Source organism: Lytechinus pictus, chromosome 9 (genome assembly GCF_037042905.1).
Source record: "Lytechinus pictus isolate F3 Inbred chromosome 9, Lp3.0, whole genome shotgun sequence".
In the NCBI taxonomy this organism is placed as follows: Eukaryota; Metazoa; Echinodermata; class Echinoidea; order Temnopleuroida; family Toxopneustidae; genus Lytechinus; species Lytechinus pictus.
The window spans coordinates 5,672,312-5,700,047 of record NC_087253.1 but is presented as its reverse complement, the minus strand read 5'-3'; the positions used below and the strand labels follow the sequence as shown (position 1 = coordinate 5,700,047).

The following is a 27,736-nucleotide window of genomic DNA, read 5'->3' as shown; positions in this document are numbered from 1 at the left end:
AAAAATGGATATGGATATCAGATTCTTATTGAAAGACATAGCCAGAGTGTGCTTAGACTGTAGATTAAGTGCCTTTAAGGCTCGTTAATCAGTTTATTTTAGTTTTTCTAAACTGGCAATGTTATTTGCATAGATTATTGCTCATGTTTTTCCTTGTAAAATCATGTTTATTTGATGCTTTCAGATATCTACTTTATATCAATCCATCTTTTCATTTTTTTTATTCAGTATTTTCTTGTGCACATTAAAGAACCTCCTTCATCATTTGTAAAGAGTAGGGAATTATTCTGTAGAAGGATTTGATTTATTGAATTAAATTGAATATTGTAAGGGGGAATAATAATATAATATATTTATAATTATAATATATTGTAAGGGGGAATGTTTAATGCTTATTGTCACTCATTTTAGAACGAGTTTTTAACTCCTATATGACATACATTGAATTGAATTTATTCAAACCAGTCAAAAAACAGAAGGGCAAAGTACAAACAAATGGTTGCATTATAAATAACTGAAAAATGACAGGTTTTGGACCCAAATAATCACAGCTTGTAATCAGGGGCCCCTGGATATATTTTACTCGAACATGGAATAGTTATGAGAAAAAGCTATTTACAACAAGGTATTCATACATTGATAGTGTCATTAGAAACTGAACATCAATCAAATCTCTCGTAAATGTTTATTCATCAGTATATCCATCCATCCATCTACAATGTATATACATGTATGCATATATATATATACCGACTCGTTCATCTGTTATTCATTGATCCATTGTCTTCTAGATTGCGGTGACCTGTTCACCGAAGACTTTGGCACCCTACAGTCCCCCGGCTATCCCAGCTACTACCCCAATGTGGCGTACTGCCGAACGGTGATCCAAGTGAATCCAAAGGACCGCATCATCATCAATTTCCGGTTCTTGAACCTCGAAGATGATCTCACTTGCAGCAAGGACTACCTTGAGGTGCGTTTTTAATAATGGACCACTGTTGAAGGTTTAATTTTAAGATAAATACCAGTTTTGGTTACAATTTCAAAATGATTTTGTAGAGAATCCAGTAAAATAACCACCCAAATGTCAGTATATATGAATAAATAAGTGTTTGGTACTGCCAAATCATAAGATAGCCTTAAAAGGGACATACTCAAGCTTTTCGCCATGCACTCATCGGAATAAAGTCACATGAATGACTTTCTAGTCTCGTCATTCATGCGATATTACTATGATGAGTGCATATAAAAAAACTTCAGTATGTCCGTTTTTAAGGCTATTTTACAATATATAATTTAAAAAATTTGTGCCAAAGGAATATGGAAGGACTTGTTTAATTGTGTAAGAAGTAGTAAAATTATAACAAGTTGTACATGTATGTTATGACAGGGTCGTTGTGGAAAGCAGTTCTGAGACTGACATTGCCACCCTGTGTAAATAAGACTGGGCAATTCCATAAAATATGTATGTCCGACCCCCAATATTTGGGACCTTCATGAAATTTTCTGTCTCTGATTTTTGGTTCTTTTGACAGTCGATAATGATGTCAAATGACCATGACTTGGTCAGTTTACGACGTGAAGTAAGACTTTAGAAAAATGGGGGTCGGATTTACAAAAAGGTTGATCATTTTATGGAATTGCCCAACCACAAATAAGTATGGTATTTCATGGAAATGTTGGGTCTCTTTCCAAGCAGTAAAAATACACTGTTCCACATGTTCCTACATGTGTCTGTGTTGGTGATCTTCAGTGTGATCGTTTTTCAGCTTAGATTACATGATTTCACAGAGTTCAGTTTTATGTAACTCTACCATATTGAGATCCATTATGATATATTGACAATAAATTTTGGTTTTGACAGACTTTCTTGTGAAATTGGGGCTTACAGCAACTACTTTCATTTATCTTTTAACAGCTGCGCGATGTGGTCACCGGTAGGTCGGAGAAATACTGTGGACGCAGGACTACAGCCTTCACTTGGAGGTCGGACACTAACCTGGTCTTCTTGACGTTTGTCAGCGACAATTCAAACAGCGCTCCCGGATACGATGCAACTTACACCACGGAGGACCGGTCAGACGAACCAAGTAAGAAGTGGTTTAAAGTTTTTCATACTCTATCATCGGTTCCACGACATTTGCTCCGGCGACAATTGCCTCGATGGAAAATCTGCACGTTAAGCCAGACATAAAATGCAATCTCCAAAACAGGATAGACCCTTATCCTTATCTTTACATTATTCTAAACCAAACTCTCATTCAGGGGCTTTTAGCTGATTTCAGATTTTTTGGTTTTGGAAAAAATTAATTTAAGCTTATTTTAGTTTTCCTCTGTACAAAAACTATGGTAGCTCTTTCTGTTTCAGCTTTTTTCAACACTCTTCAGCTTTTTTAGATTTAGATAAGATTTATTTATTTTCCACAATCTGATAAAAATACAGGTACAATAGCATAAAAAACACATTCAAACATGAATACAAAAGGGTACATTATTAAGAGAATAAATAACAAAGTGATGGGATTAACACTAGGCGTAAATACCTTTCGAAGTTTAATCCTTATAACAAGAACTACCAAAACAAAAACCAAGGGGGGGGAGGAACGAATAAGGCAAATTAATGAGTTCAGAAGAAAATTTCTGAATGTTCGTTTAAAAGTCGAAAGACTTTGGCAAGATTTCAGGCTACTAGGAAGGCTATTCCATATACTCTGTCCTGAATATTTAACGGTTGATAAAGAAAAATTATATTTGTAATTTGGTTCCTAAAAAATTAACGTTCTGTCGTATATCATATGCATATTTTCTCTTAATAAAACAATTACCTAAAAAGATTGGCAAAGAGTTATGGACATATTTATACATTAATATACATGTAGAAAATTAGTGAATATCATAGATATTCAATAATTTCTTTTCTTTAAACAAAGAATTTGAGTGAATGAAGGACTTAGAGTTTGTAATTGTCCGTATTGCACGCTTTTGAAAAACAGAAGTTCGATTTAAAAGATATTTTTATTTGTGACCTCTCACACCCCTGCTCATGACAATCCTAATTCTAACTCTATGCCCTCTGAGATATTAAGACCGGAGCAAATGTTGTAGGAAAAAGTGTCGTGTCACCATATCATCAACCAGGGCCCCGTCTCACAAAGAGTTATGATTGATCCGATCAACCACCATTGTCATCATTTTTTATGCAGAAACTTTTTTTACAACCAAACCTATGGAAAGCCACCATTGTCATAATGTTACATGCAGAAACTTTGCACAACCACAACTATGGAAAGCCAACATCATCATATTTTTCATTCAGAAACTTTGCACAACCACAACTATGGAAAGCCAACATCATAATTTTTCATTCAGAAACTTTGCACAACCACAACTATGGAAAGCCACCATTGTCATAATATTTCATGCAGAAACTTTGCACAATGTCCCTTTGTAAACAAAGAGGATCACACTAAAATGTCAAGACAATGATGCATACATGAATATACATCATATTTCCAGCAAACAATTCTATAAAGCATTTCAGATGTTTGGGATCGCTGGCTTTCCATAGTTGTTGATGGGATCGGCCGCAACGGGGCCCAGGATTCTTTACTGGAAAATGAGGTGTAAAATTTAAAAAAACTGAGGTTATTTATTCATATATATATTTATTTATTTGTTTGTTTATTTATTCATTTATTTATTTACTTTATATATTTATCTAATTTTTTTATCTATTTATCGAGGATTCTTTACTGGAAAATGAGGTGCCCATGTGTAAATTAAAAAAAAAAAAATTCTTACCCCTTTACCAAATTTAGGGGATAATATTCAACTGAGGTTATTTATTCATATATATATTTATTTATTTGTTTGTTTATTTATTCATTTATTTACATATTTATATACATGTATTTATCTAATTTTTAAATCTATTTATCTATCAATCCATACATTTATTGGGCAGTATTTGTTTGTTTATCTTATCTATATCTATTTATCTATCCGTCCACCCATCTATCCATTTATTGGGCAGTATTTATTTATTTATCTACATGTATCTATCACATTTTGTTTTTAAAAATGTGAAGCGGAAAAGAATTCCATTTAAATGTCAATCTCTTTTTACCACTGCAGCCTGCATACACAACATCACTGCCACCGCCGGCACCATCCACTCACCCAGGTTCCCGCGTGATTATGCCAACCAGCTCAAGTGCGAGTTCAACATCACGGTGGACGAAGGCTACGGCATACAGCTCTCCTTCAAGGAATTCGAACTGGAGCCCCCCGCCCCGGGGAGCACGCAGTGCATGTATGACTACCTTCAGGTAGGTAGGGTGTTGCGGTTGTTGGGGGTGTCGTGGGGGAGGGGGTAGGCATGTCGGAGGAAATGGCCAAGTGTAGTGATGGGGTGGGTGAATTGCCAATTTGTCTACTGCCAACTCGTCCACTCACCACACGGTCTACGTTCATTTGGTCTAATGCCATTCCATCCATCAGCATTTCTTCGAACAACCATTTGGTCCGATCATCACTTCGTCTAATCACCATTTTGTCTATGACCATTTCGTCTCATAACCAGTTGGTCTAATGTCCATTTCATTTTCATTCATTTTGCACAATTAACATTTAGGCCAATTATACCATGTGGTATATGGACTGAATGGCTATTAGGCCCACTGGCTATTAGACGGAATGGCATTAGACATTGCAGTATGAATGCTTGTAAGCGAGCAACCAGAGGACCGACGGCTTAAGGTCCTCTCGGAGGGACCTGGTAATTAGGATAAATGCCTTACCAAAGGGCACTAGCGCACCAAGTTGGAATCGAACCCGGGTCATCGGACTCCGAAACCCCCGCTGAAGTAACTAAACTCTGAAGGAGTATATGTCCTGTGTATTATTTGTTTTGTTTCCATGTCCTATCCTCCATCATAATGCCGGACTTGTATTTGTGTCCGTAGTATAGTTTAAAGGGGGAGTGAACTCTGTGTGGTCTCTCATTGATTGTGTGTTATAAATAGTCTTAAAATATACATTTTCAGACATCTACTTATACTACAGAGAATACATTGAACTATAGTTCAATGTATTTGTATTTGTATAGAGAAACTAAAATGTTTTGAGGAGGAAAAGTAATTGTTTTGCTACTTGGTAACATAATTATTGCAGTTTACATGTATTGAGTAGTTAATAAGCATGTTATCATTCAAGTGGGTCTATATTACTAGATTACACTAGCATTATGGGTAAGGAAACTGGCCAGGTATGAGTAGTTGAGGACTTGAGATGGCGCTATTGGTTGTTAAGAGTGCATGCCACGGAGTGGGAACACTCCTAGCAAAGGCCTTTTCGCCAGATGAGCATTTGACTACAAGGTGTCATCAACCCGGTTCCGTAAGATCTGAGATTTCCAGTTGAATCATATTCCAAAATCAGATCATCATAATAGTGAGTATGCAATTACTAGTAATTTTACATATAAGCAGCAAAATGTTGAATTTGGTTTGATTTCACACCAGAATTGTCCCGTTTTTAATGCCCATCAACAGATTATTGACCCGACGACGGTCAACGCCCAGACGGCTGAGAAATTGTGCGGCTTGAAGAATCCCTTTGAAAGAAAGATCCTGTTCCATCAACTCAGTCTGATCTTCGTCAGCGATTTCATCACATTCTACAAAGGATTCCTGGTGGATTTCCAGCAAATCTCACTCGGTCAAAACATAGAAAGTAAGTCAAATAGCAGGCTTTTTTATGATAGCAACATCCTATTTCATGATACGCAAGAAAATAGAGAGGAAAAGAGAGTTTAGATGAATGTCTTAGTATCTTGAGAGCCAAGTTGGCTCAGTCGGTAAAGCATCTGCCTTGGGATCGATTGCAAGTCAATTTTGTTTCCTAAAATCAATCAAAAGTTTTAAATTGATTGCTGATCTACTTATTGCATCAACAAGTATGAAATGTATGTGTTGTAGACCCGGTGGGTGTTTCATAAAGCTGTTTGTAAGTTAAGAGCGACTTTAAGAACGACTGGTGATCCTTTCTTACGTGCTAAACCATCGTCTATGCTGTATACCATTTACCAAAAGAAAGGATCACCAGTCGTTCTTAAAGTCGCTCTTAAGTTACGAACAGCTTTATGAAACGGCCCTCCGGTCTATAGTGGCCACTAAGCTAAGCTTTCCCAAAACTTATGACTCCGACAGTGGTTGAGTAGCTAGTTCTTGCCCTTTCAGCTGTATCTAAACACGAGTGAAAATAACTCTTGATATAACAATCATACAATCAACAAGTATTTGGTGGATTGAAAAAGATACATGTATGAAATATTTTTTTTTTAATACTTCATCTCATTAAAAACACATAGCCTATTGTATGTTTAGTACATTGCACAGTATATACAATACATGGCAAATTCAAGATGACTGTCAACCTGTCTATAGTGGCCACTTTTGCTGTTTCCCATCGGTGGCCACTATCCACAGGTTTTGTAGTTAAAGGAAACCAAAATACAAGGAGAAAATGTAAAATGTATCTTATCAGAAAGAATAAAATGAAAGAGCAATCTAAAACTTGTTTAATCAAAATCGGTTATAGAACAATGGAGTTATGGAAATTTTGAAAACGATTGTTCTACTTTCTATGGTGATTCTCAAATTGGCAAACGTGCTTCAAAATGGCTGATTTTGTGGACAACTCTCCATTTGTTTTGTGCACAAATTTCAGGTTTTCCTCATTATCTTTCAAATCGCATCTTGCCTCCTGAGCACAACATGTCATGGGAAAATATAATTAACACCACATTTGTCAAGGTCAGGAGGAGATAATGTGAAATATATGTAAATAAAGGGGAAAATCTGAACATGTGTCTACAATACAATTGGAGAGTTGTCCACAAAATCAGTCATTTTGAAGCATGTTTGCCAATTTGAGGATCCCCATAGAAAGTACAAGACTTTTAAAACATTCATAACTTTCTTAATTCATAACCGATTTTGATTAAACTTGTTTTAAATTGTTTCTCTCATTTTACTCTTTCCAATAAGATTGCTTCTCTTCTTGGGTTTTGGTTTCCTTTAAAAGTGATCTATCACTTGTAAATTTGCAATTGAAATTTGCAATTGAAATTTGCAATTGATATAATTTCTTGCAACACCCACTTTGTGAAACTGCTCTTTGTGAAACAAACCCTCCTTAGGTTGCAACGAGGAGCTGACTGGTCCGGCAGGATACTTTTCCAGCCCCGGTTACCCTGGCAACTACCCCGACAACGCCTTCTGCATCATCCTCATCACGGTTGCCGAGGGTTACCATGTCGTTATCACGTTCAATGATTTCAACACAGAGGGCTACACAGGATGCCCGTACGATTACGTTCTGGTAATGTTGTTACGGAGTTTTCGCTCCGTCATTTTAGAAACTCTTTTGTACCGGCTCCATCTAAACTGGGTTCCTAAAGAAACTTATCAAACTTTAATATGTGCTTAGTAAAGATTATTGAAGCAAGCCTTTGTCAAAATTTTGTTCATGTTGACTGAGTTGAAATTGTGTAGTGCACTTGTGAAGTTTGATAAGTTTCTTTTGGAACCCAGTTTACAAATTCAATTCACAGGATCAACGCTAAAAAAAGGGGAAAAAAGATGACTTTCAAAGGAAGTTTTAAAGAGTATAAAAAAGAGGGGCCAAGCTCTTGTAATTCTGTAATACCCCAGCTATTCAATTGAGAAAACAATATCTTTAGGGTACCTAGTCCCCTCCCTCGCCTTTTAAATATCGTGGTATCGCTCCCAGGTCACTTCAGAGCATTAACCCTTTGCGCGCTGATGTTGCAATTTTGCACATTTGTACAATTAAATTCAACAATTGTAATAACTAGTTTTCTCCCCATCTTCAAATTAGATAAGCTAGTAAAAGGCAGTAGTTCTTGGTGCAATATTGATATTTTTAATTAAAGAAAATAACATGGGAACAATTGTCATTATTATCCCCCCCAAAAAATTAATTCAGCGTGCAAAGAGTTAAAGAAGTTTTAAAGATTTGTAGATTCGTTTAATGTCAATCTACATTTTGTTCTCATTTAATGATTCCATGATGGTCCTTATTCACAAAAGATTAGTACTTCAATCATGCTTTGGACACCATCCCTTTTGTGCTCTCCTTGGTTTTGATTGGATGAGAAGCAAAGTTTTATCTAACAAATATACATTGTTAGATAATTCAAAATTCTACTCCTAACATTCAGATCTCTTCATGGACATGCTCCAAAATATCTCTCTGAATTAATCCAGGCATATACTCCCAGTAGGTCCCTTCGTTCTGCAAATCAAAACTTCTTAACAGTCAAAAAAGCAAAAACTAAACTTTTTGGTGATAGGTCCTTTTCAAGCTCTGCCCCACGTCTTTGGAACACTCTTCCGGCTTTCCTCCGTTGTATCCCAAATATCACATCGTTTCGATCCAATTTAAAGACGTACCTCATGAAGAAAGCATATTCAACATAGCCCCATTTACAGTGTCCTTGATATTTTTTAATTTTTAGTTATATGATTTCTAATTTCACTTTTGTTTGTATATTTCGTATGTTCTACATTGTAAAGCGCTTTGATATGGATTTCATGAAAAGCGCTATATAAGACTAAGTTATTATTATTATAAAAGAGCAGACATGTTCTCAAATGAAATAATTTCTGGGTTTTTGACTTTCTGTAGCCAACAAAGCTAAGGAAAATATTCCATTTTAAATTGAGTAGAACTGATTTTCCTTGGACTGAATATATTTAATTTCTAAACTCTCTTATACTTTTTATATTCTTTTTTTGCTTGTTCAGGTTGAAGATGTAAATTCGGGTCTCAGCAGAAGATTCTGTGGGCGCAAGCAGAACCCATTCTCTTGGACCTCGGAAAGCAACGTCGTCTCTGTGACCTTCAAGAGCGATGATAGGACGCCCTCGTCTGGTTTCTACGCAGGATACGAATCAAAGCCGAACTTCGTCCCTATTGTTGTCCCCGTGACAGGTAATATAAATTTAATCAACTGTATCTGAAAATTTCGGTCAAAATTTCAGTAAAAGCTGCATTTAAGGACATTCCATAGTTAGATTAAATCCATGTCATTTTCACCATATTTTGCACAGAGTTAATTTGGCACCTAAATATTCCAAATATGCAAATATTAACAATCATGGGATCATATGCTTGATTTTAAGTTCACCCATTTGCAAAGTATTGAGAAATACACAATTAAAAAATGATTTTGCGTTTGTAGACCCCACGATCACAACGTTGAGTGTATACCTCTATTGCTTTGTCCATATCCGTCTAAATTTCACCAAATTTTACATTATATTTCAGAATTATAAACTTAAAATAAGGAATCCACTCATATTGCTATTTGTTTCTCTTTAAGAGAGTAGTAGCATCCTCAATTTTAAAAATAAGGTGTGAAAGGCGACAAAAAAGCTTATAAAAGAAATTGAATTTATATAACAAATCTAAGAAGTACAATAAATGCTCCACTTTATTTAAAATCCATGTCATCAAACTTTGCATGGTTGTAGAAAAAGTTATACTAAAGAGGTCTGAATATTATAAAGTGGGGGTTCATGTGCTTGTTTCAAACTAGCAGCTTTTTGTGAGAGCAAATATACTTTTTAAAACACAAAAAACGTGTCAGAACGCTTGTATCTTCATAAGGGAAAATTCTACACCTATCTTAATCAAACTCAAGGATATTTTCGTCATACTTTGCAGCACTGCAGAGCAAAGCATTCTGAAGAGGTAGTGGCATTTGGAAAGTTGATCCATTTATTATTTTCAGCTAACAGCTTGGTAAAATAACATGTTAAGATTTGCTGTTAGAGTGCAGATGATTGGAAAAATCAGTTGAAACCTGTTAACTTATTGTGACATCAACGCGCATGGCGTAAAATATGCGCAGATACGGATGCGCTGAAACATAACTGAGGAACGTCCTTAAAAAGAATGGCAATGCTTGCAACCTCATCTGAATGGAGTATGATTTTTTTTAATGTTTACATTTTGAGGTGCAAGGTTTAAACAACCCACCAAAAATATGTGACAGGATGAAGATGTATTATGTTAATCTGGGTAAACAGACTGGGGCCCGTCTTACAAAAAGTTGCGATTGATCTGATCAATCGCAACTATGGAAAGCCAGCAAAGTCAACATAAAATACATGTTTGTTAAAAAAAAATTCTAGATATGAATGTATATCCATAAATTCATTGATTTCTTGCCAGTTTGATGTGTTCTCCTTTGTTTACAAAGGACATTTTGCAAATTTCTTGTAAAAAATTATGACACTGATGGATTTCCATATAGATTTACGATTGATTGGATCAATCTTGACTCTTTGTAAGATGGGGCCCTGCTCTTGTCTTAATTTCTCAAAACACATACAATTAGGGTCAGATAGGATTATTTTTATCAGAGTTATGTGCGGATGGGATGTAAGGGGTTACGTTTGAGGTTTATAACCCATGGGTGATATGTGAACTACCACCCCAAAACCACCAATAAGTCGCCAGGTAAGGTTCTCTGTAAATAGCCAAAATAATAATTCAGTCTCCAAAAACCAAAAATGAAAAAAATAGCTCATCTGAAAAATTGATTCATCTTCATACTGTGAAAAATTGAAGTAAGTTGAATAAACGAAAAGATAAAAGAGTTTCTTGGACACTACTTTTTCGGACTGCTTGGAAATATCACTGAGATTATCAGTATGCACATTTCATGCTTGAGTGAACCCCAAACTTCAAACCTTGTTTTCTCCTTATTTTTTAAGCTCTTGCTAAATTTCCTCTGCATTCAATCAAGTACTTGTACTGGTTATTGTTGGTAAATTTCAACATATTAAATATCATTGTAAAGCTTAGGAAATTAATTTTCAAGCTCAATAAAGATCTCAATATTCATTTTTGTCAACTTATTGTTGGTTTGGGGGTGGCAGGTCGCATATGCAAGAGATAGCTTTGGCTACGGTCTGTGAAACCTGTGCTTTATACTGAAATAAGATTTTTACAGAAGCAATCTTTGATACCTTTATTTTGAAACGGAATTGACTGACAGGGCAGCGTGCCTTTTGCTTGGCCTACATGTGCCTTCGAACTTATTAGGGCACAGTTTCACGAAGCTTTCAGCACTGGCAAGTTGTCAATGTCGGCCAATAATAAACAAAACTTTTCTTGAGGTACTGTACGCACAACTTTGCATATCACAAGTGCCCAATTGTTGTGCAGAATGAGACACAACAAATTTTGCCTGTTAAGGCCACCGCACACCTTACGACTGTTCGCGATCCGATTTTGGAACAAATTGCATTTTGCTAATTTTCTTAAAATGTGAATGGAACATTGGATCATTTTATTTGAGGTTAAAATTAATTGAAAGAATACTTGTATTACCATTTTGAAAGATTGCAAGCTTTTATTTTGGAGTAAAGGCCAAATCAGTTTCAAATTGTAACCAATCGTATGACTGCTATGACGTCATTACGACTAGATATTAAATTCGCTTTTATTCTAAGAAGGATGATAGCATAGTCACAGATTTGAACATAGGTATTCGTACAATGATTTAGAACATTACACAGTATTAAAGATATTCCAAGTTTCACTATTAGCGTCAAATTCTACCTGTATTTTATTCTAAAATCGGGTCGCAGGCCAATCGTAAGATGTGCGGTCGCCTTCAAAGGTACATGTAGACATTGACAATAATTTTGCCGAAATTTGGTAATGATTGACTGGAAATGGTGTGTAGAAGTGAAGTAGACCAAGAGGAGTGGACAAAAAAAATATAACTTTTTCACGCCTATGCATGAGATTTGCCACAACAGTTACTTGATATATGTGTTGAGCGTTTTGGCCCAGTGGATTAGTCTTTCGACTTTGAAACAGAGGGTTGTGGGTTCGAATCCCAGCTATGGCGTAATTTCCTTCGGTAAGAAACTTGTCCACATTGTGCTGCACTCGACCCAGGTGAGGTAAATGGGTACCCGGCAGGATTAATTCCTTGAATGCTTGAGCACCTAGGCAGCCCAGCTAAAGCCGTGGTAATAGCAGGGCCCGCTGGGAGAACAGTTTTCGGAACTGAAGCGGCTACCCAGGGTAAATATACAGCTATTATTATTTTATACACTTATTGAACACCACATCTAGGTTGTGAGTCCTACTATGGCATCACCGAAATCAACGGCGATTCGGCAATCGTCCAGTCACCCGACTATCCCGGCTTCTATCCCCTGGACGTTGATTGCTTTGTCCGCTTCGCAACAAAACAGGGTTCCCGGTGCGAAGTCAGTTTTATCGTTTTCAACCTGGAAGACTCGAGCACGTGCCAGTATGACTTTGTCAAGGTATGTGATAGTTTACAAATATTGAATGTTTATGAGTGCAATGGACAAATTGGACAGATTATATCACAAGGTGAAAGGCGATGATCCATTCTGCACGATTTAAACGACAAGTCCATCCCAACAAAAAGTTGATTTGAACAAATAGAGAAAAATCCAAGAACCATAACACTAAAAATTTCATCAAAATCGGATGTAAAATAGGAAAGTTATGACATTTTTGCTCAATTTCACAAAACAGTTATATGCACATCCTGGTCGGTATGCAAATGAGGGGACTGATGATTTCACTCACTATTTCTTTTGTATTCTATTATATGAAATATGTTAATTTTCTCATTGGAAGGTGAAATAAGTTTTCTTCCTCCATGAACATGGGGAATTACAATTGTTCTAACATTTTATGGTTCAGTAACAGTGGTCCATATTGTCAAATCTGTAAAAATGGAAATATTGTATAGTTCAAACAATAAAAAACAAAAGAAATAGTGAGTGAGAGACATCATCGACTCTCTCATTTGCGTGTTGCCAAGTTGTGCATATAACTGTTTTGTGAAAAATAAGCGAAACTTTAAAATGTCATAGCTCTCTTATTTTACATCCGATTTTGATGAAATTTTCAACGTTATTCTTGTTTGATTTTTCTCTTTTGATTCAAATCAACATTTTTCTGGGGTGGACTTGACCTTTAAGTAATCCCTGACCTGTGGAGTATTTCACAAAGCAATTTGTAAGGGCCTTTTCACACGTGAACCTTGAATTATCATTGTAATGATTGCAATTCGTCTTTAAAATCATCGGACCTTTCACACGCTCTCTCGAAAACTGATTTGAATTCGAATTCCCGAGCGAAGGCGGTATGTGTCCTTGGTGACTTGTCAATCAGAGCACTGCATCGCATATACAAACTTCGATGAGTACATGACAATTGTATTAACTAAAGAGCTTGAAAGGTCAAGCCTTTCACACTTAAGTGGGATTCACCTCCGGAGTAGAATTTAAATTTGTGGTTGTGATAAGCCTTCGTGATTCTATTTGGTTTCACTCGTGCTAAATATTCGTCATTAGCCTTATTTTTCTATGGAATCATCATTCACACGTCTTTAAAATCATCGGACCTTTCACACGCTCTCTCGAAAACTGAGAAACAGAGGGTCGTGGGTTCGAATCCCAGCCATGGCGTAATTTCCTTCAGCAAGAAACTGATCCACAATGTGCTGCACTCAACCCAGGTGAGGTAAATGGGTACCGGTAGGAATTAATTCCTTAAAAAGCTGTGTGCGCTATGAACGCCTAGCTTAGCCGGGTTATATAGGAGCGCCTTGAGCACCTAACAAGGTGGATATGTGCGCAATATAAATACCCTATATTATTATTATTATTATTATTCAAATTACAAAAAAAAAATTCCGTTTGAAAGGGCGGTTTGTGATTTTCTCTGACAACAGTGACAAGCTCCTGCAATCCGTGCATCTGATTGGCTGAGGACGAGGTTGTCGGCGACAATCGCTTACAAATTGCTTCATGAAACTCTCCCATGTTCTTTTTTCTTTTTTTTAAAAGGTGACAAGCATCCCGGACGGAGCAACCAAGAAGTTCTGCGGGTCGCGTGCGCCCTTCAATTGGCTCTCCAACTCTGCCACATGCGAAATACATTTCCACAGCGACTCTTACGTCAGAGCATCGGGATACCATGCCGAAGTCGCGGCCGTTCCTTTCTATGTAAGTTCTCCATGATATTTGTTATCTTTATAGAAGCCCCTCTTACATAAAACATAGAATTGATGGTAAATCTGACATGAGATTTATATCAGAGCATCGCGGCTACCATGTGGAAGTAACAGCTGTCCTTTCCATGTAAGTTCTCCATCATGTCCCACTTACCTGAAATTTAGAATTGATGGTAAATTGTCCGTAAGGTCTGTTATGTCAGAGTGGCCGACTATCAAGCAGGAAGTCACAGCTGTTTAATTCAACATAAGTTCTCCATCACTGTCGATATGTTTATGAGGCCTTCTTGTCTTGCATAAAACCCAAGTAGTATTGATGGTAAGTTATTCTAGTGCGTCCAGGGCGCCGTCTTACAAAGAGTTGCGATTGATCACAACTATGGACGGCCAGCAACGTCAACATCTATTATGAATGTTTGTTTATAATATTATTTATTCACTTTTATTCACTATAGTTTGTCTGATGTATTAGTAATGTGCCATTGATTTTATGGATTTTATTTTGGATTCAGATTGAAAATCCGCAAGTACCCTACAACCCCTACCAGCCTTATAACCAACCAAATGCACCCCCAGTCCCTTATCAGCCATCAAATCAACCTGCGCCATATCAACCATATCAACCACCAAATGAACCGCCTGCGCCTTATCAACCATCGAATGCACCTCCTGCGCCATATCAACCACCAAATGAACCGCCTGCACCGTATCAACCACCGAATGCACCTCCTGCGCCATATCAACCACCGAATGCACCTCCTGCGCCTTATCAACCACCAAATGAACCGCCTGCACCTTATCAACCACCAAATGAGCCACCTGCGCCGTACCAGCCACCAAATGAACCTCCTGCACCATATCAACCACCAAATGAGCCTCCTGCACCGTATCAACCACCGAATGCACCTCCTGCGCCATATCAACCACCGAATGCACCTCCTGCACCTTATCAACCACCAAATGAGCCACCTGCGCTGTACCAGCCACCAAATGAGCCTCCTGCACCATATCAACCAGCAAATGAGCCTCCTGCACCATATCAACCACCAAATGAGCCTCCTGCACCATATCAACCACCAAATGAGCCTCCTGCACCGTATCAACCACCGAATGCACCTCCTGCGCCATATCAACCACCGAATGCACCTCCTGCACCATATCAACCACCAAATGAGCCTCCTGCACCGTATCAACCACCGAATGCACCTCCTGCGCCATATCAACCACCGAATGCACCTCCTGCACCTTATCAACCACCAAATGAGCCACCTGCGCTGTACCAGCCACCAAATGAGCCTCCTGCACCATATCAACCAGCAAATGAGCCTCCTGCACCATATCAACCACCAAATGAGCCTCCTGCACCATATCAACCACCAAATGAGCCTCCTGCACCATATCAACCACCAAATGAGCCTCCTGCACCATACCAGCCACCAAATGAGCCTCCTGCACCATATCAACCACCAAATGAGCCTCCTGCACCATATCAACCACCAAATGCACCTCCTGCACCTTATCAACCACCGAATGAGCCTCCTGCCCCATATCAACCACCAAATGAACCTCCTGCCCCATATCAACCACCAAATGAACCTCCTGCACCATATCAACCACCTAATGAGCCCCCTGCGCCATACCAGCCACCAAATGAGCCTCCTGCGCCATATCAACCACCGAATGCACCTCCTGCACCCTATCAACCACCGAATGAGCCTCCCGCGCCATACCAGCCACCGAATGAACCGCCTGCACCAGGTGAGATAGTGCTGTCATTTACAAAAACAAAATTTTCATATTTCAATGGTTTTCATTCTTCACTTTTCTGTCCAATACAACTTTACACGTGAATTCTAACAAAATAAACACTTCTATCCAAGTCCCCCACGGGGAGATATTCAAAACTATTTAATCTACATGGTACTGTTTGCTCTACAATACAAATTTGTTTTAAACTAAAGTTTCACAATTTGTAACAAGTTTAGATTGAAATTGATAACAGAAATCTTGAAAGTGATAGGCTTCCGTCGGCCCGTTTTCTAATGAGGTTTCAATGGTACCATGGACGATGCATCCATATTTCTTTTATATCGTACTTCATGGGGGTTATGGCTCTCGTCTTTTCAATCCGAGGGTCGTGGGTCCGAATCCCAGCCATGGTGTGTTTTCCTTCAGCAAGAAATTTACCCATATTGTGCTGCACTCGACCCAGGTGAGGTGAATGGGTAACCGGCAGGACTAATTCCTTGAATGCACTGAGCACTGAAAGGCAGCTCGAGCTAAAGCTGGGGTACCGTAGTAAAAATGATAATAATAAGGATAATAGATTATTTCTAGATAGATGGCGCTATATAAATGCCTTATGTTATTTTATTCATTTATTTTTTAATTATTATTCAAGCACGAATTTAGCGCCCTTTGTCAAAAGCATGCATTCATTATTGGACCATCTAGTGTGCACAATGAAATAAGCATAATTATGTAGGAGAAATCTACCTAGTCCATGGTTATGTACCACGGTGCAAACGAAACCTCTTTTTAGAACTGATACGAGCCATTAAGTTTTGATCACATGTTTCTTGAAAGCAGGCCTTAGTCCCTGTCTTACAAAAAGCTGCGATTGGTGTGTTCTCCTTTGTTTACAAAGGATATTGCAAATTTCATTTAGAAAAAAAATTATGACACTGATGGATTTCCATCAATCGTAACTCTTTGTAAGACGGGGCCCTGATCTTCTTTGTTTTTCAGCCACGAAATGCGTCCAAAGCCTCCAAGCTCAGAGAGGGGTGCAAGGCTCTTTTGCCTCCCCCGGCTGGCCAGGCAGGTACCCCCTCATGGTGCAGTGCTCCACAACCATCACAGCCAGTGGCAGCGGCAGGATAAGGATCATTTTCAGTCCCTTCCAGCTCGAGGACGAGAATTGCCAATTTGACTACGTGCAGGTGAGGGTCTCTTTTTACCAGGGGGGGGGTGTTTCACAAATAGCTATGTTTGATTTAATGGTTACATGCAAGCTTAAATGCTGATGCGAACATTATAGCCCAATTTCGTTGATTAATATGTCAGAGTAATCAAAGCTCTGCAGAATGGAAAAATTTGCCGTCTGGTAGCCATTTTTCCAAAAGGACTGCAAAATGGATGACCAGAAATTTGCTCCGGGATTTAAGATATAGGGTTAGGGTTAATGTTGCAATAGGGTTTTATATTATGTTTAGGTTAGATTTTGTGTTGGGTATAGTGTTAAATCCAGGGTTGAAGTTATTTGATTTAGTAGTGAGTCAAATTGATAACAGAGCAAAAAAATCACAGAACCGCAAAGAACTACAAAAGTCTATAAAAAGAAGAGAGAAAAGGACTACTAAAGGACTACAAAACAAGAAGTTGCTTACTGTAAACGTTGAATGCATCCCGACCCTGAGCATTACTTAAACAATGACATGATGTGTCTTTTACCGCTTGGAACTGGGAATTTAAGTGTGACTTTTACTCACACTTCTCTTGAAACGCCCCTCAGAAGATGATTTTGAATCTTTGAACTGAAACCAATAATGATCTGTGCAAATTTAATGCATTATTTTATGTTTGGCTTGGCACATATGCCCATGACCGTACAGTTTTGGGTGGTGGGGGGAGGGGACAGTTTTACCCCTCCCTGTATTTTGATAATTTGCCATATTTATTAGTTTTACCCCTAAATGCATGTAAAGTGTGCACCAAATCCTTCCTGTTCAAATTTGAATTGTAAAATGCACCTTTGTTTTTAACATACTGCCACTGCATATGCCTGCCCCCTTCCCCCTCCCTCCCATGTAAACATTTCTGTACTAAAATGTTGCACTTAATTGTACATTTTATTGTAACGATCATATCACAGTCCTAATCAATTCAGAGCACTGATTGTTTAAATAAATCACTTAGCATTATACTTGGCTAAGCAAACTTTCATTTGCACTTCTAAAGTATTTAAGATCCACTTTGATGTGTCTTAGTTTATCAAGCCGAACTCAAGCAAAATACTACCGGTATTAATCATTGTGACGTCATAAGCTCTATGCCAAATACTGCTCTACCTGTACGAACTATGTATGACTGCATATTTATGTTTGCGATTTGCTCGCAAGGCAGGCTTAGACCAGTGGCCCGTAACACAAAACTTAGCAATGATCGTAGAACATTTTTCTACGATCGATTCCATTGGCTACAATGTACAATCAATCGCAGAAATCAAGCGTATGATTAATCGCTAACCTTTGTGTTACGGGACCCAGGTAGGGGATCGAATTATACTGAAAAACCATTTGAATAACAAAGATGGTATCTAAAGAATACTGAGTAAAATACTTAAATTCTGACGTAAGTATCAAATTAATTACTAACCCTGATCTATTATGTAAAGAACTTTTTTCATTCTTCTAATACTGTAATTCTCTTTCTTCAGATATCGGAGCCCTTACTGCCCGGCCCACCTGAGAAACACTGCGGTACAAAATCGCAACTTGTCTTCGAGAGCAAGTCTGGACGTGTCGTCGTAACCTTCAACAGCGATGCGTACGTGACCAAACAGGGTTTCCTCGCAACATTCACGCAATTCTAGACCCCCTTGTCGTCGTGTCGGTGCAAGAATGCCTTTACTACCCTTGCATAGGAACAAGAATTAACTCGACTCGCACAAATGTGCTCATTGCTCGGGGCATTTTTTGTGCAATGCACTAAAGACGTTTTTGCACTGATGCGATGCAATCATATCCATACTTTGTATATATAGCAGCTGATTTGCCAAGCTATACGTGAATAGTGTGACTTTCCGTGAGAAATTATCATGTTTTCTTTTATAGATAACGTTTGTTATGAAATAACAATTTCCTTGCAACACGATCCAGCATGGCTGTCTTTGATAGTTAAGTGTTTGTTATATTAACGATTGATTAGTAGACTTAATTTAGTTTTTTACTTCCTTAGACGATGCGATTTTTTATTACACTGCATGCAGGCCTGACTACATGTAGATTTGTAGAATATTGTTTATCTAAGGGGAAAAGAATATGATTCTGTTATTAGATATGTTATTGTTTTTATATGTGTATAGAGTACCACAGAGTATACTTGTGTCTTTTGTTGGCATCAATAATGAACAGGATCAAAGGCCTTGCGTGAGGGTCGTCTTGAAGGCAGTACAGCTACAAAATCGAGCTTGGTGATTTGAATTCATAAACTTGATGCTTGGGGAAATTTTATGATTCATATCTAGTGCAAATGTATTTTTTTTTACATTAGACATCCTGTTTAAAAGTTGAGGATGGATTATTGTGGGTGATTTACAGATTATGTTTCATATATTCACACAATTCTGCCGTAATTTGAGAAGTATTCTTTATCTTTTATTCTAGCTTTTTAAGTGAAGGTGTGAAATTTCCTTCCCTCAAAAGCAGCATCATGCCAAAATTTGAACGTATGTTTTATATTTGTGATACGTTTTCATGATTATTTTCTTTCTATCTGTTTTTAACTTATGCCACAAAGTGAAATTTAATTTCATTTTGTTGCAATTCTCTTTTTTCTCAATACCATTCATTCCTGCATGTATGTGTGGATCTTTTTTTATTTTTTTTATTTGGATTTTGAACCAATTGGCAATGAAATTCAATCTTGGATTGACATAATGACCTTATTCATTGTTGAGTAACAACATATGTCATTGGGGTCAATGGTCAATAAATAGCATGTAATGCAGAGTGCCACTGAGGATATGTAGCTCATTTGTATGTTGGTATTGTTTAGAACCCCCCCCCCCCCCACACACACACACACAGAACAGAGATACACTAGTTATCAAATGTTGCCTTTATGAAGTTTAAATGAAGTTCACCCTGATAAAAAGTTTCAATGAAAGTGGACAAATTAGAGAAAAATATTCGTGAAGGTTTGATGGAAATTTGTCGAAGTATAACAGACATTAAATGTTAAAGTTTCGATTTTATGAGGGATCAGCTTCTCTATACGTTGTGATATCCATTAAAAAAAATGCAAATGCAATGTTCTCATTTGTGTGGTGGGCATATCATTACAGACATTTAATACCCCCTTCTAAAAGAAAAGTATTTGTACTCATATTCTATTTAAAAAAAAAGAATTTATATTACATGATATATGGGGAAGCTGCTTGCATATAATTCAAAACTTGAAATTTGTAACTCTTATTCTTTACATTTTCATCAAAACAAACTGGGCGTTGTGGGGTGTGCCTGTAATCCAAGCTTTGTGTGGAAGTTACAAATTGATGTAGAGGTTCATGGTTCTAACCCTGGTCACATATTTCAGATGATGACATCAAATGTCGGTCCCAGACGTAAATCGTATCTGAATGATACAAATAATCAATCACACACATCAAACCAATATTTTCTCTGCGTAAAAACTAACTTATCCTCGGGGTGAACTTCTCCTTTAATGGGGGGTGATGATGATGGTGTTTGGTTGATTTGAGGGCAGGGGGAGAAGAGGGGAGAGGTAAGTAGCAGGATAAAAGAAGAGTGGGGGAAAAAGAAATAAAGTGAGGGGTACGATTCGATGAAGACATTACAGAGGAAAATAAAGAAGTGAATGGATAAAGAAGAGATGAGTTGGGGATGCGAGGGAGTCGAGATAATGAAAAATTGTAAACAAGAGGGGAGAACTAAAAGAGAATGAAGAGAAGAAATATGGAGTGAAATCAAAGAATGAGGGGAGAGGAGAGTGAAAGGATAAATAAAAACAGAAATTGAAGAGGGATGAATAGAGTAAAGAGAGGGGGATAGAGCTGGAGAGTGAATGAAGAGATAAGTAGAAGGGAGATGGAATGACAAAATATAATGAGAGAGGAGAGAGTGAAGATAAACAGAGAGAGGAGATAGAGAAAGATAAGTGAAAGTTAAAATGAAGATCAAATGGATAGAGTGCAGAGAAGGGACGGAGCTACAAAGAATAATGAAGATAGAGTGAAAATTTAGAATAAAGGGAGGGGGAGAGTGACGTACGAGATAAAAGAAGAGCGGGAGGAGACAGCTAGGGGCAGACGAAGTAGAGTGGATAGATAGAAGAGAGAGAATGGAAATGGAGTGGAGAAAAAAGAATGGAGAGTAAAAGAAAAATAGAGTGGAAATGAGATAAGAAAGGAGAAATTAAAATGAAAGATTATGGTACTAGCCTATATTCACATCTTTTATTTGTTTTTTTAACAATTATTAGGCCTGTAACACTATTATTTACAATACGTCTGCAGAACTAGTCTAGCAGTTCATTTAAGGACCAAAAATGTTTAATCGTTATGAAAAATAATCATTACATTTTTCATTAACTCATTAAAAACTGAAAGAGACTGGATATAAAAATAAAAAACCGTTTATCGATGAATGTAAACTTGAATACCAAAAAGTTTTAGGAATTTTTTATTAACTGGCAATTCAATACAATTCATAATTCAAATCATATTTACTCGAGCTCAAATTATTTTATGCCAGATATTTAATGACTGTTTTTACAAATACATGAACCATACATAAAATATGTTATTTTCACAATTTAAGATAATGAACAACTTTCATGGCCCTACGCAGATTTTTTCCTGGGGGTAGTAAGACTATTCATTTAAAAGCAACTCAAAAGCGAGGGAGCGAAGAGCCCAAGCTGTCATCGGGATGCTTTTGCATTTTCTTATATGAAATTATGGTATTCCTTGCAGACTTTGGGTGAATTATACGTAAAAATTTCAGTCAAGAAATAAGGTTTTCGAAATTTTTCGGGGGACAACCACCCCGTGCCCTCCCCCTGTCACGGCCATGACAATTTTTATTGGAACTACATATATGTCTATAAAAGGGCGACACCAGGTATTTTGATACAGCGGAGCAATATAAATAACCTAAAGGTGACCTTATTTTCATTTGCAATAAAAAAAAGATAGAGGTGAGCCTTAAATCGTAAGATTTTCTTCTTCATCATCATATGTCTCCTTCTCCTCCTCCTTCTCCTCCTCCTTCTTCTTCTCTTCCTCCTTCTCCCCTCCTCCCTTCTTGTTCTCCTACCCTCCTCATTCTTCTTCTTATTCTTCTTGTTCTTCTTCTCATCCTCCTTCTCGTCCTCCTCCTTCTTCTTCCTCCTCTTCTTCCTCTTCTTCTTCCTCTTCTTCTTCCTCTTCTTCTTCCTCTCCTTCTTCCTCTTCTTCTTCCTCTCCCTCTTTTCCCCTATTTATTGAGTGTTGTTATTTTAGTTGCATACTTTAAAATAAAAAAAGGACAGTAGGCCCATATAACCCCCGCTGCCCCCTTCTAGCGCCCCCTACATATTGATCAAATAACTACTGTACAAAGACTAATTCACTATGCAAATATGATTTGGCTCGAATAATAATGTGTCTTTTAATATTGGTATTTGCGAACGAGTTTACAGGTTCAACAACCGCCCTCGGGGCCTCGGCCCAAAAGGCCTGTATTCTGAACTCGGTCGGGGTTAGTTTCAGGGGGAAGTTCACCCTGACAAAACGTTTATTGTAAAAAAATGCAGAAAAATACATTAAAAAATATTGCCGAAGGTTTGAGAAAAATCCATCAAAGAATCAAAAAGTTATTAGAATTTCAATTATTTGATTTGTGACGTCATATGCGAGCAGCATTCCTACATAGCGAATGGTGAAAAAAAATAAATGAAATGTCATTTTCTCAGAAAATTGAAAAAAAATATGTACTTTTTGTATAACATTATGCAAATCATTTCACACCCGATCATGAAAAAAAAAAAATAAGTCATCAGGAACCATCAAAAGAATGAAATTCATGCATTTTATATTACGTAACATATGGGGCAGCTGCTCGTATCCATACGACGTCACAAATCCAAAATTTAAAATCTTAGTATAAACTTTTCTAATCTTTAATGGATTTTCCTCAAACCTTAAAATAATTTCTATCGTTTTTTCTGCTATATTTTTACAACAAACTTTTCTTTAGGGTGAACTTCCCCTTATCTCTGGTCTAAAGTTGTGGTTTAACCATGACTATGGATAGCCAACTAATGCACAAGTGATTATCGGTACACCTGATGCCCAATTTATTCTGAACTGCCTGCCTGGGAATAATGGCTGAAAATGTCTTCGCCATTCAAAATATGAGGAAAGAATACAGTAAAGATTATGCAATCATGACAATGTAAACAAAATTGTGACATTTTCGGCTTCCGATAATATCAGCACAGAGAAGCCTGCCTATAAAGGCTGTGTTCTAAGTTGAACTGAACTTCAGAGGAGTGTGTGTGTGTGTGTACGTCAGACGTGTATCAATCAGATATTATTATTTACGTCTGGGACCGACCTTTAACGTCACCATCCGGAAGACGTGACCAGGGCTCGAACCTCGAACCTCTGCATCAATTTGTAACTTCCCCCACATAGCCTTGGATTACAGGCGCACGCCACAACGCCCAGAGGAGCATTTCATGGAAGGACTTGATCCGACAAAGTCCTGTTTTATCCGACAGTTACCATAGTAACGGTGCTTCTAAGCCAATCAGAATCAAGGAAAGTTGTTCAGATCTGACAACTTGTCGGATGAAAATGTTGATGAAACGCTTCCCAGAACATGCAGAATGCGGGCCAAGGAGCAAAACCTGGACGTTTCTTTTCCTATTCGTATATTATACACGACATCAATGGAACATAGTGTATCAGGGGTCGCGGATCGGTTTTGAAAAGGGGCCGCGGACAAGTAAACAATCAAAATCAGATGGTCATTATTCCGTTTTTGTATACGGTTTGGAAAAAAAAGTGGGAATGAAGCCCCCCCCCCCCCCCGCCCCCATTCCGCGGCCCCTGCGTATATGGCAAGCAATATGGGAGTTTTAGTCATCTCATCATCAAATAAAGTTGAAATCAAAAGAAATAAATGAAAATACGCATACGATATCATTTTGACAATATAAACATATACTTTAGTGCAATAAGTGTATATTTTGACATAATAATTCATAATTCAAACAGTCCAATAATATGATAAAACAATAAAAACATAAGCAGAACGAGTCGGATTTCACAAAACGCTTCATAATCTTTTCGGAGGGAAAGGTATACTTTACTATGAGATTTGTGATTGTTTTACAATGTAGAATAATACAACAGGTATGAATTTAATCTGAAGTCGTATTCATTTTCCATATAAAAGTGATAGACTCCTTGTGAAAACGGCCAGTACACAGCGTATATTTACAAAATCATACGAAAAGAATAATAATAATAAATAATAATAATCATTAGCAATGATAATAATAACAAAATCAGACGAAAAGAATACTCTACAGGGGGCGCGGATCCGGAACTTAGAGGGGCTACCCCCCAAAAATGCTCACCCCCCCCCCCCCGTTACTTTCAAAACCCTTCCAAGGCCCCTGTATAGTAAATTATAAATAAGTTGAGAAGTCATTGGATATATCTACAATCATGCCGCCCCCTCCCCCAAAAAAAAATGTAAGGGGGAAGACCTTCCGACCACACTCAACCGCATCCTATTTCTATGACCCCCCCCCCTCCCCCTTCTGCGTAAAAGTGTATCCCCCCAAAAAAAAAAAATAAATAAATAAAAAAAAATATGTACCAGAGGGGAGACACCCAAAACAAGAGGACCCCCCCCCCCCCCATCAACTTGCTACGCCCCTATAATTAATTCTATTCTAAGGGTCTGACTTTAAACTGCTCTTTCGCACTTTTTGAGTATACTGTACAATGTTATCACCTAAGCACTGTCGCTACTGTGTATTTGGAGTGATGAAAGTCCACATTAAATAAATGTTTTAAATATTTGCACAATCTACCCACTACAAAATTCAATTCAAGCGATATGATTGATATGTCATTGATCTTTTTTTTTAAGATTGGGGTGTGGTGATATCACATTGTTAACATGTTTGTATTATTATGACCCTGTCATTACCCCCCCCCCCCTCGCCCCTGAATATGGGGCTGGGGTTATATTGTAACTATTTCATCTGATTGTCAAGCGTGTCGTCGTTGAAAGTGATTTACCTTTCTCACAATATTTTATGTAATTCTTTGCTAACTCTGGCGATACAATATTAAACAAAATATATTTAGCGAAACAAAATTTGATTATGATAATTTGCCTCGCATTTCCTTTTTCTTCCTACCGATTTTTTTTTGGGGGGGAGGGGGGTGGGGGTCTTTTTTTAATCATTTGAGAAATTCCAAGGGTGGTAGCCCCTCCTATTCTGTTACAGTGCTACCTCTGATTACATAACATATTTATTATTACAAAACTCATACATCACGTAACTAAGAAACTATATACATATACGTACGTGTATATAAATGCTTTACATTTACAGAAATATATAAGACAAAATATTGGACACAGTGGCGGCTGCATTAGAAAGCGAAGAAGCAGAAATTCATAAGCGGTAGAGTGATCAAAGGGGGTGTTCACACACTGAAGATAAGTTGGTTGTTATAAGAGAAAAAAAAACAGAAAAAGTTATTAGTGAAGGTTTGATAAAAGTCAGTTTCGTAATAAGTCAACAATTTTATAAAGGGGCCCAGATATGGCCTGTCTGGCAAAATTTATAAAATAAAATTTATGTTTGCGAGCGACAAAAATTTCGACATTTTTATTACAAAATTAAAATTTTGTGATAGACTTTTACCTAATATTCAGAAAAGAATATCATATATCACCCTTCTCTCTTCTATCATTTTCTCTTATTATTTTCTTGGTCGCGACAAATTCATTGGGGGAGCAAACGCCCAAAGCCGCCCCCCCCCCCCATCTTTACGCCACTAATGAAAATCCGTCAAAACAATATTATGTTTCTATTTCTTCTGCTTTTTTAAGCCAACCCATCGTCAGGGTGAATTTCCCCTTAAAGTGATTGGTTGACATTGTTTGACTTTAAAAAAATCTGAGCTATAGAAGATCACACTTGTCACCTGTGTCTGTTAGTCCAGGATAGGCCCCAAAACCGACCAAACCTTGCTTTTTCATATATACAATATTTTTTGATGGTTTCTTGTCAATTCGAGGGTGCTGATTACGAATCTGAATGATGCCACCCGTGTAACCTTGAGCATTTCCCGCAAATTGGCAAAATCCAATATGGCCGCCAAAATATGCAAATTACCCGTGAAAATCATAAAATTGCCCGCACATTGGTTATAAAATGTATGTATTTGTGTTGCAGGAGTGATATACTCTCTGAAAAAAACAATTTTTACAAAAAATTATTTTCTAGATATTCAAAATGGCCGCCATAGACCCCTGTATTCTATATTATGTACAATATGAATGGGGAAAACTAAATTTTACAAAAGTGAGCACTAAATGCAAGTAATTGTGATTTGTTGTGAAATAATGGATGAAAACATGATTGCTAACGAAATGTATCATTTGTTATGTCATGTATGTAATAAAAGAAGCATTTTAATATTCAAAAAGCCACCAAATACCCCCCAAATACCCTGACAGTATTATGTACAATATTAATGGGGACAAAAGAAAATCACAATAGTACTAAAATGCATATTACTAGTATTAAGATAAGCGAGTAGAATACTGGCTAAAAACATAATTTTATCAAAATATAAATGCAATTTATGTGATAAATGCTGTATTTTGACATTCAAAATGGCCACCATATGCCCATTATACAATATGTACAATGCGAGTGGAGAAATTAATTTTCACAAGAGTAAGAACTATAAAATGCTTGTAATTTTGATCACCGAGTAAAATAATGTCTGAAAACATGTTTTCTAGCGAAACATATAATTTCTTTTGTCATGTATGAGATAAATGCTGTATTGTGAAATTCAAAATGGCCCCTATAGGCCCTAACAGTATTATCTACAATATAAATGGGAACATGTAATTTTGTAAGAATTTAGATTTACTTGACTATGAAATCCATAAAGTCATGTTGTATGATAAAACATTATTTGAAAACATGATTTTTATTAAATATAGTATTTCTTCTGCCATGTAAGTGATAAATACTGTATTTTGACATTCAAAATAACTGAAACAAGCCCTAACTAAATTATGTTACATGCGTATAGGGAATATACTTTTTACAAGAGTGAGAATCATAAAGTGCATGTAACTGTGATGTATGAGTAAAAATATTGTCTTAAACATGATTTCTAAATGAATACATCACATATTGGTCATGGAGGTAATAAATACTGTACTTTGAAATTCAAAATGGCTGCCATAGGTCCTTAAAGTATTATGTACATTGTAATTTGGGACATATAATTTTGACAGAATTTGGCTTTGCTTGACTATAAGTATTGCATATGATTGTGATGTAAGAGTGAAATATTGCCTAAAACCATGGTTCCTAACGAGGTATATCATATCTGGTGCATTTCAGGTGATAAATGCTGCATTCTGAAATGGAAAATGGCCGCCATGGGCCCTTATTGTACCATGTACAATTTGAATGAGGACAGATAATTTTCACAAAAGGGCATATGGTGGCCATTTTGAATTTTGAAATATAACATTTATCACCTAAATTTTAGATGATATGATATATTTCGTTAGTAATCATGTTTTCAGACAATATTTCACTCATACAACACCATTTAGTCAAGCA

General features: G+C 37.2%; 1 protein-coding gene across 1 annotated transcript in view; it reads left to right on the top strand.

Moving 5' to 3' along the window:
- Nucleotides 1–19,838, top strand: part of LOC129267927 (cubilin-like) — a 60,534-nt gene extending 40,696 nt beyond the window's left edge. Inside the window, exons 24-34 of the mRNA XM_064104551.1 lie at nucleotides 792–973; nucleotides 1,919–2,090; nucleotides 4,135–4,328; nucleotides 5,553–5,733; nucleotides 7,202–7,383; nucleotides 8,832–9,018; nucleotides 12,184–12,380; nucleotides 13,941–14,099; nucleotides 14,620–15,865; nucleotides 16,856–17,049; nucleotides 18,546–19,838. Coding sequence (XP_063960621.1) covers nucleotides 792–973; nucleotides 1,919–2,090; nucleotides 4,135–4,328; nucleotides 5,553–5,733; nucleotides 7,202–7,383; nucleotides 8,832–9,018; nucleotides 12,184–12,380; nucleotides 13,941–14,099; nucleotides 14,620–15,865; nucleotides 16,856–17,049; nucleotides 18,546–18,701 — 3,050 coding nt within the window. The 3' untranslated portion in view covers nucleotides 18,702–19,838. The remainder of the gene's footprint in view (nucleotides 1–791; nucleotides 974–1,918; nucleotides 2,091–4,134; nucleotides 4,329–5,552; nucleotides 5,734–7,201; nucleotides 7,384–8,831; nucleotides 9,019–12,183; nucleotides 12,381–13,940; nucleotides 14,100–14,619; nucleotides 15,866–16,855; nucleotides 17,050–18,545) is intronic.
- Nucleotides 19,839–27,736: the final 7,898 nt, after the last annotated feature.